Here is a 9,755-nt window from a genome sequence, read left to right as displayed (position 1 = left end):
TCTCTGTCTCTATCTCCATCCATCACCAGATGAAGGTTCTATGATGATATGCAAGATATTCGTCAGTATTGCTCTAGGATAGGGTCATTTCAGGTTCCCAATCCTCAGCTGCCCAAGGAACTAACTGGGAACCTCATCTTGGGCACTTGGGAGCCCCTCTAGGGTCAAGTCTCTTGCCCACCCTAAAGTGGCTCCCTTAACTAAGAATTGTGGTTCCGTGCTCCCCTATCCACCTTTCCTTTATCCCAATTCTCCTGTTTCCCCAAGTCCCCCCTCCTTCCCTTCTACCTTTTCTCTCCCCATCTCCTCTTAACCCCATCCCACCCCACCCCCAAGATCCCAATTTTCTCCCCGGCAATTTGGTCTACTTCCCTTAGCCAAGAGGATAACTATATGTTTTTCCTTGGGTTCACCTTCTTACATAGCTTCTTTAGGTTCACCTATTATAGACTCCGTGGCCCTTATTTATGGCTAGAAACCAATTAGGAGCGAGTACATCCCATGTTCATCTTTTTGGGTCTGGGACACCTCACTCAGGATAGTGTTTTCTATTTCCATCCATTTGCATGCAAAATTTGAGAAGTCATTGTTTTTTACCGCAGCGTAGTACTCTAGCGTGTATATATTCCATACTTTCTTCATCCATTCTTCCATTGAAGGGCATCTAGGTTGTTTCCAGGTTCTGGCTATTACAAATAATACTGCTATGAACATAGTTGAACAAATGCTTTTGTCATATGATAGAGCATCTCTTGGGTATATTCCCAGGAGTGGTATTGCTGGGTCCAGGGGTAAGTTGATCCCGAATTTCCTGAGAAACCGAAACACTGACCTCCACAATGGTTGCACAAGATTGCATTCCCACCAGCAATGGATGAGGGTACCCGTTCCTCCACAGCCTCTCCAGCAAAGGTTATCCTTGGTGTTTTTGACTTTAGCCATTCTGACAGGTGTAAGACGATATCTCAAAGTTGTTTTGATTTGCATTTCCCTGATTGCTAAGGAAGTTGAGCACGACCTTAAGTGTCTTTTGGCCATTTGAACTTCTTCTGTTGAGAATTCTCTGTTCAGTTCAGTCCCCCATTTTTTAATTGGGTTAATTAGCATTTTAAAGTCTAGTTTCTTGAGTTCTCTATATATTTTGGAGATCAGACCTTTGTCTGTTGCGGGGTTGGTGAAGATCTTCTCCCAGTCAGTAGGTTGCCTTTGTGTCTTAGTGACAATGTCCTTTGCTTTACAGAAGCTTCTCAGTTTTAGTAGGTCCCATTTATTCAATGTTGCCCTTAATGTCTGTGCTTCTGGGGTTATACATAGGAAGCGATCTCCTGTGCCCATCTGATGTAGGGTATTTCCCACTTTCTCTTCTATCAGGTTCAGTGTGTTCGGGCTGATATTGAGGTCTTTAATCCATTTGGACTTGAGTTTTGTTCACGGTGATAGATATGGGTCTATTTTCATTCTTCTACAGGTTGACATCCAGTTGTGCCAGCACCATTTGTTGAAGATGCTTTCTTTCTTCCATTGTATACTTTTAGCTCCTTTATCGAAAATGAGGTGTTCGTAGGTTTGTGGGTTAAAATCTGGGTATTCTATACGATTCCATTGGTCGACTTCTCTGTTTTTATGCCAGTACCACACTGTTTTCATTACTGTAGCTCTGTAATAGAGTTTGAAGTCAGGGATGGTAATGCCTCCAGAAGATCCTTTATTGTATAGGATTGTTTTGGCTATCCTGGGTTTTTTGTTTTTCCATATAAAGTTGATTATTGTCCTCTCCAGATCTGAGAAGAATTTTGATGGGATCTTGATGGGGATTGCATTGAATCTATAAATTGCCTTAGGTAGAATTGCCATTTTTACTATGTTGATCCTCCCAATCCAAGAGCAAGGGAGGTCCATCCATTTTTTGGTATCCTCTTCAATTTCTTTCTTCAATGTCTTAAAGTTCTTGTCAAATAGATCTTTCACTTCCTTGGTTAGATTTACCCCAAGATATTTTATGCTGTTTGTGGCTATCGTGAATGGTGAAGCTTCTCTGATTTCCCTCTCTGCTTCCATATCCTTTGTGTATAAGAGGGCGACTGATTTTTTGGAGTTGATCTTGTATCCTGCCACATTACTAAAGCTGTTTATCAGCTGTAAAAGTTCTTTGGTGGAGTTTTGGGGGTCGCTTATGTACACTATCATATCATCTGCAAATAACGAAAGTTTAACTTCTTCCTTTCCAATTCGAATCCCCTTGATCCCATTATGTTGTCTTATTGCTATTGCTACAACTTCAAGCACTATATTGAAGAGGTATGGCGAGAGTGGACAGCCTTGTCGTGTTCCTGAGTTAAGTGGGATGGCTTTGAGTTTCTCTCCGTTTAATTTGATGTTAGCTGTCGGCTTGCTGTATATAGCTTTTATTATATTTAGGTATGACCCTTGTATCCCTAATCTCTCCAAGACTTTTAACATAAATGGTTGTTGAATTTTGTCAAATGCTTTTTCAGCATCTAATGAAATGATCATATGGTTTTTTTCTTTCAGTTTATTTATATGCTGGATTACATTGATAGATTTTCGTATGTTGAACCAGCCCTGCATCTCAGGAATGAAGCCTACTTGATCATAATGGATAATTTTTCGGATGTGTTCTTGGATTCGATTTGCCAGTATTTTGTTGAGGATTTTTGCGTCGATATTCATGAGTGAGATTGGCCTGTAGTTCTCTTTCCTGGTTGAGTCTTTGAGTGGTTTTGGTATCAGCGTAATTGTGGCTTCATAAAAGGAATTTGGTAATGACCCTTCTGTTTCTATATTGTGGAATACATTAAGGAGTATAGGTATTAGGTCTTCTTGGAAGTTCTGGTAGAATTCTGCATTGAAACCATCTGGTCCTGGGCTTTTTTTGGTAGGGAGGTTTTTGATAACAGCTTCTAATTCTTCGCGACTGACAGGTCTGTTTAGATTGTTCACCTGGTCCTGGTTTAGTTTTGGTAAATGGTATTTATCTAAAAACGTGTCAATTTCTTTTACATTTTCCAGTTTTGTGGCATACAGGCTTTTGTAGTAAGATCTAATGACTCTCTGAATTTCCTCTGTGTCTGTGGTTATGTCCCCCTTTTCATTTCTGATCTTATTAATTTGTGTGTTCTCTCTCTGTCGTTTGATTAGTTTGGATAGGGGTTTATCAATCTTGTTGATTTTCTCCAGGAACCAGCTTTTTGTTTCATTGATTCTTTGGATTGTTTTCTGTGTTTCTATTTTGTTGATTTCAGCCCTCAGTTTGATTATTTCCAGTCTTCTACTCCTCCTAGGTGAGTCTGCTTCTTTTTTTTCTAGAGCTTTCAAGTGGGCTGTTAAGTCTCCAATATGTGCTTTCTCTGTTTTCTTTAGGTGAGCACTTAGTGCTATGAACTTTCCTCTCAGGACTGCTTTCATAGTGTCCCATAAGTTCGAGTATGTTGTTTCTTTATTTTCATTGAATTCGAGGAGGACTTTAATTTCTTTCTTTATTTCTTCCTTAATCCAGGTATGGTTCAGTAGTTGACTGTTCAGTTTCCATGAGTTTGTAGGCTTTCTGGGGTAGCATTGTTGTTGAATTCTAACTTTAATCCATGGTGATCTGATAAGACACAAGTGGTTACTAATATTTTTTTGTAACTGTGTAAGTTAGCTTTGTTACCGAGTATGTGGTCAATTTTCGAGAAGGTTCCATGAGCTGCAGAGAAGAAGGTATATTCTTTCCTCTTTGGGTGGAATAATCTATAGATGTCTATTAAGTCCATTTGCTTCATTACCTCCATTAATTCTCTAATTTCTCTGTTAGGTTTTCTGTCTGATTGACCTGTCCATTGGTGAGAGAGGAGTGTTGAAGTCTCCTACTATTAGTGTGTGCGGTTTGATGGCTGCCTTGAGTTTTAGTAATGTTTCTTTTACGTACGTGGGTGCTTTTATATTAGGGGCATAGATATTCAGGATTGAGACTTCTTCCTGATGAATTGTTCCTGTTATAAGTATAAAATGTCCCTCTCCATCTCTTCTGATTGATTTCAGTTTGAAGTCAACTTTGTTAGAAATTAGTATGGCCACACCTGCTTGTTTCTTAGGTCCATTTGCTTGATAAGCCTTTTCCCAGCCCTTTACTCTGAGTAGGTGCCTGTCTTTGTGGTTGAGGTGTGTTTCTTGTAGACAGCAGAATGTTGGATCCTATTTTCTTATCCAATCTCTTAGCCTGTGCCTTTTTATAGGTGAGTTGAGCCCATTGATATTAAGTGATATTAATGACCAGTGGTTGTTAACTCCGGTCACTTTTTTAGTAGTAGGGTTTGTGTGTTTCCCTTCTTTGATTTGCGCTGGTGAAGGGTCTCTAGATGTCTTAGTTATTGTGGTCATTGTTGGACTCCTTGGTTAGTGATTTTCCTTCTATTATTTTCTGTAAGGCTGGATTTGTGGCTATGTATTGTTTAAATTTGTTTTTATCCTGGAAAATTTTGTTTTCTCCATTTATAGTGAATGAAAGTTTGGCTGGATATAGTAGTCTGGGCTTGCATCCGTGGTCTCTTAGCTTTTGGAGTACATCTATCCAGGACCTTCTGGCTTTCATGGTTTCCATAGAGAAGTCAGGTATAAGTCTGATAGGTTTACGTTTATAAGTAACTTGGCCTTTTTCCTTTGCGGCTCTTAATATTCTTTCTTTATTCTGTATATTTTGTGTTTTGATTATTATATGGCGAGGGGATGTTTTCTTTTGATCCAGCCTATTTGGTGTTCTGTATGCTTCTTGAACCTTCATAGGTACATCTGTCTTCAGGTTGGGAAAGTTTTCTTCTATAATTTTATTAAGTATATTTTCTGGACCGTTGAGCTGCACTTCTTCTCCTTCTTCTACTCCAATTATTCTTAGGTTTGGTCTTTTTATTGTGTCCCATATTTCCTGAATGTTTTGTGATGAGAATTTGTTGGACTTGCTGTTTTCTTTGATCAGAGCGTTTATTTTCTCTATGTTATCCTCAGAATCTGAGATTCTTTCTTCTATCTCTTGTATTCTGCTGGTTATGCTTGATTCTGTAGTCTCTATTCGTTTACCTAGATTTTCCATGTCCAGCCGGCCCTCTGTTTGTGTTTTCTTCTTTGCCTCCATTTCAGTTTTCAAGTCATGAACTGTTTCCATTATCTGCTTGATTGTTTTTCCTTGGTTTCCTAGGGTATCATTCACTGATTTACTCAATTCCTCGAACTTTCTGTTATACTTCTCATCCATTTCTATAAGGGCGTTTTTTATATGCTGTTTAAGGGTGTCAATCACTTTCATGAAGTCAGTTTTTTCTATTTCTTCTTGATTAAGGTGTTCATGTCCTCCTGTTGTGAGGTTGAAAGACCCTCCAAGAGTGTCTTTCCTCTGGGGAGACCCTTCCCAAGGAACAGCGAGACCACTTGTACGGATGCAAACAGCAAGAGGTTTATTTAGATACACAGGTACCTGGGGCGACAAAGTCTCTCGGAGGACTTGTGCACCTTTAGGTCGGTGTAATGGGTTTATATATGTTTTTGGGGAGCAAAAAGCATGGTACAGAAGCGAGAAGCATAGTTACAGGGTTTTCATTGGTCAGTTTGAATGTGGCCGAGTTCAGGTCAGGACAAGGTCTCTAGCTCCCGAGAGTTCAGATATGGGCTGCCTTGGCTCTTATCTAGGGCAGACTTTAGCGTTCCTCCCCGCCTGGGACAGACAGCCCTAGTCACAGTCTCGGTATTCCCGTTCCTCCTCCAGCCACAGGTGTTTCTAGCTCGTTTTGGCAGCTTTTAAACTGCCCTTTGTTCAAACCCTGAATATTCAGTACAAGGCTTGTAAAATGGCGTTACAGGTGCTGAGTCGTTTAACAAGCCGGGCGGGGGGTCTTTCATCTGGTGCTAAGCTGCTTAGCAAGCTGGACGGGGGTCTTTCAAGGTCACTGGCTTCTGGTGGTTTCGTGTTGTTTTTCAGATTGTTGGGAGAATTCCTGCATTGGCGTCTGCCCATCTCTTCCTCCCAATACTCCCTTTTGGATCTTCTTTTACAGGATCAGGTCTTCTTGCCCACTGATGTACCTTCCCAGTGATGTCACTCCCCAGAGATGTTTCTCCACAATGATGTTTCACTTGGGGCCCAGATCGAAACTCCGCGCTGCTTGGTTAGCTCGCAAACAAAGGGCCCGCCCTGCTCGCTGCAGGCAGGCTATGGGAACAAAGGAGCTACCGGCCACCCCTTTGTCCTCCCGGTTCGGGTTCAGTCCCAGCGCCCTATCAGGCTGAGCAGGGAGGCACTATGCCGCCAAAGAAGGGAGGGAGGGAGGGAGACAGGGCGTGGGGGGATCTGGATGTAAGCTGAATGGGATAGGAAGAGAGAGGAGGTCTGGGCAGTATAGCCCCTGTAGGATGGCCAGGAAGTGTGGGCGGGCTGAGATATGTTCCCAGCTGCCGCCGCACTCACTCACCACAATGATGTTACACTCGGTGCCCAGATCGAAACTCCGCGCTGCTTGGTTAGCTCGCGAACAAAGGGCCCGCCCTGCTCGCTGCAGGCAGGCTATGGGAACCACAATACATCTTTTTAATTATAATTGAATTAAGCCTGTGGTCTTTCCCTAGGGGTCACAAACTTCATAACAGATCCCTTTGTGTTTGCAAGCTTTGCCGTATTCAAATGTGTAAACCTATATTAGTTACTTTTCAGTTGCTATGAAAAAAACCTCATTGCCAGAAGCAACTCATGGAAGGTACGGTTTATTTGGGCTCACAGTTCCAGAGAGTAAGTGTTCCTCATGGCAGGGCAGAGGCATGGTAGCAAGCAGCAACCATGGTGACAGGAACAGGAAGCCAAGAGTTCTTATCTTCAAAGGCGAACACAAAACAGAGTGTGAACAGTGAATTTAAGGGAAGGGGGGTTATGACTACTCCTAAGGAGTTAAGGTTTTTATTAGAGATATAAAGGAGAAAACAGACACAGGCATCTGTGAGAGTACAAAGTGGTCATGATCACAAGACGGAGCTGGGCCATGTGAGGAGAGGTGGGAGATGAGAAGGCCTGGAGTGATGGCCAAGAGACCGAAAGGCAGAAAAGGGCCAAAAGTATCAACATTGTCACAATGGGTGGGTCATATAAGAATCAGAGAATCTGGAGGAAGGGAAAGCCCAGTCACTAGACTGGAGAAGTTTAGGGTAGGTAGACTAGGGCAGGGTATGCCATCCAGGAGGACCCTATAACAGGTAGGGAGTAAGGGATCCTGAGAGAACCTGGCAGCCACCATCAGCTTTGATATGTTAATAGACACTACTTCAGTTAGCTCCTTGTCCTGAGTTTGAGAACTAACAGGAAGCAACAAAGTGGTATGTGACTTACACTCTCAATGTAGGATCCCACTGGCCCACGCCTCCTTTAGCAAGGTCACACTACCTAAACCTCTCTCCCAAAAAATGCCACCAAGTTACTATCTGAGCCTATGGGAGTTAGTCTCACTCCAAATGCTACAGTACCCCATGTCTAAAACAGTGTTGCTTAGTTTCTGCCTCACCAAGAACTGACAGCTCAGGAAAATCTACAAAAAAACCTGTCACCATGGTTGCTGCTTGCTACCATGCCTCTGCCCTGCCATGAGGAACACTTACTCTCTGGAACTGTGAGCCCAAATAAACCATACCTTCCATGAGTTGCTTCTGGCAATGAGGTTTTTTTCATAGCAACTGAAAAGTAACTAATATGTAACTAATATGTGTGTGTATTAAAAAAAAAATCTGTGTGCATAGAAACTCAAGTGACTTCCAATATATAATTAATCTCAAAGATGGGAGGAAAAGACTACCAACCCAAATCATCATGGCCAAATTAAAGCAAACAATTAATTAAAGCAAGCTTTTGTGTGCATGTACATGGGTTGCCTCCCACTAAGGCAGGGTTCAAGAGGTCAGCATTCAACGTGAAGAAGGCAAGACTGGCTCTCTGCTCCTCCCTGTTCTAGAGACAGCCGCTTCTTTTCGTGCAGTGCCAGCCTCGTTCCAGAGACACGATGGTGAAGGTCGGAGTGAACGAATTTGGCTGTATTGGACGCCTGGTTACCAGGGCTGCCTTCACGTCTGGCAAAGTGGAGGTTGTTGCCATCAATGACCCTTTCATCGACCTCAACTACATGGTCTACATGTTCCAGTATGACTCCACCCATGGCAAGTTCAAAGGCGCAGTTAAGGCTGAGAATGGGAAGCTTGTCAACAATGGGAAGGCCATCACCATCTTCCAGGAGCGAGATCCTGCCAACATCAAATGGGGGGATGCCAGTGCCGAGTATGTTGTGGAGTCTACCGGTGTCTTCACCACCATGGAGAAGGCTGGGGCCCACTTGAAGGGTGGGGCCAAGAGGGTCATCATCTATGCCCCTTCTGCCGATGCCCCCATGTTTGTGATGGGTGTGAACCATGACAAGTATGACAATTCTCTCAAGATTGTCAGCAACGCTTCCTGCACCACCAACTGCTTAGCCCCCTTGGCCAAGGTCATCCATGACAACTTTGGCATCGTGGAAGGACTCATGACAACAGTCCATGCCATCACGGCCACCCAGAAGACTGTGGATGGCCCCTCTGGGAAGCTGTGGCGAGATGGCCGTGGCGCTGCCCAGAACATCATCCCTGCGTCCACTGGCGCTGCCAAGGCTGTGGGCAAAGTCATCCCAGAGATGAACGGGAAGCTCACGGGCATGGCCTTCCGCGTTCCTACCCCCAGTGTGTCCGTCGTGGATCTGACATCCCGTCTGGAGAAAGCTGCCAAGTATGATGACATCAAGAAGGTGGTGAAGCAGGCATCCGAGGGCCCACTAAAGGGCATCCTGGGTTACACTGAGGACCAGGTCGTCTCCTCTGACTTTAACAGTGACTCCCACTCTTCCACCTTCGATGCTGGGACTGGCATTGCTCTCAATGACAACTTTGTAAAGCTCATTTCCTGGTACGACAATGAATTCGGCTACAGCAACAGAGTGGTGGACCTCATGGCCTACATGGCCTCCAAGGAGTAAGAAGCCCGCCCTGGACCACCCATCCCAGCAAGGACACTGCAAGAGAGAGGTCCTCGGCTGCTGAGCAGTCCCTGTCCTAACTAACCCTTGACACTGAGCATCTCCCTCACAGTTTCCATCCCAGACCCCCAGAATAGCAGGAGGGGGCTTGGGGAGCCCTACTCTCTTGAATACCATCAATAAAGTTCATTGCACCCCTAAAAAAAAAAGAAGGCAAGACTATTTTATAGATCAGGGGTAGGGAGGTTCCAAATTGACGATTTGTCAGCAAAATAGAGCAGAACATAAGCTTAACAAGTTCGTCCCTCGTGAAACAAAGACATGGGCAAAACAAGGAAATAATAACAGGTAATCATAAAAGGTAGTCATAGGTGGTCATATAGCCTTTAGAAACAGAGGTAGGGCTGCAAGATGGTTATAGTAAACTTTTTGAAACAAAGACATAATTATAATTCCTGGAACAGGTAGCACAGAATCACTTGTAGCTAAAGTTACAAGTAGGGTGTAACTCAGTCCTTGAGAAACAAAGGTTCAATCATAGTGGGAATGAACCTAGTTTTTTTTTTACTATAAGATGACTTTTAAGCCTAAGATGGAGGCCGGCTGGTTCTTCATTCCTGCCTTGTCTTATGTGGCCCTGTCAAATCCTTGATAGGGTCTTACCATTCTTTATGGGGGGGGGCATAATGCCTCAAAACATACATTGTTCTTTCATAAATTATACAT

At 43.4% G+C, this 9,755-nt stretch overlaps 1 protein-coding gene across 2 annotated transcripts; it reads left to right on the top strand.

Moving 5' to 3' along the window:
• Positions 1–7,972: 7,972 nt before the first annotated feature.
• Positions 7,973–9,029, top strand: LOC121438826 (glyceraldehyde-3-phosphate dehydrogenase-like). 2 transcript variants are annotated; one of them, XM_041639292.1, is made up of 2 exons: positions 7,973–8,150; positions 8,205–9,029. In XM_041639292.1, the coding sequence occupies exons 1-2, from the start codon at positions 8,028–8,030 to the stop codon at positions 9,027–9,029; spliced, it is 948 nt and encodes a 315-aa protein (XP_041495226.1). In that variant the 5' UTR covers positions 7,973–8,027. The 2 variants fall into 2 exon arrangements, with proteins under 2 accessions (XP_041495226.1, XP_041495225.1); XM_041639291.1 differs by having other exon boundaries at positions 7,973–9,029.
• The last annotated feature ends 726 nt before the right edge of the window (positions 9,030–9,755 follow it).

This window comes from Microtus oregoni, unplaced genomic scaffold, assembly GCF_018167655.1.
Source record: "Microtus oregoni isolate MIOR12 unplaced genomic scaffold, Mior012 000057F_ref0000458, whole genome shotgun sequence".
In the NCBI taxonomy this organism is placed as follows: Eukaryota; Metazoa; Chordata; class Mammalia; order Rodentia; family Cricetidae; genus Microtus; species Microtus oregoni.
The sequence above is the reverse complement of the archived record's forward strand: the minus strand, read 5'-3'. Positions and strand labels throughout refer to the sequence as shown.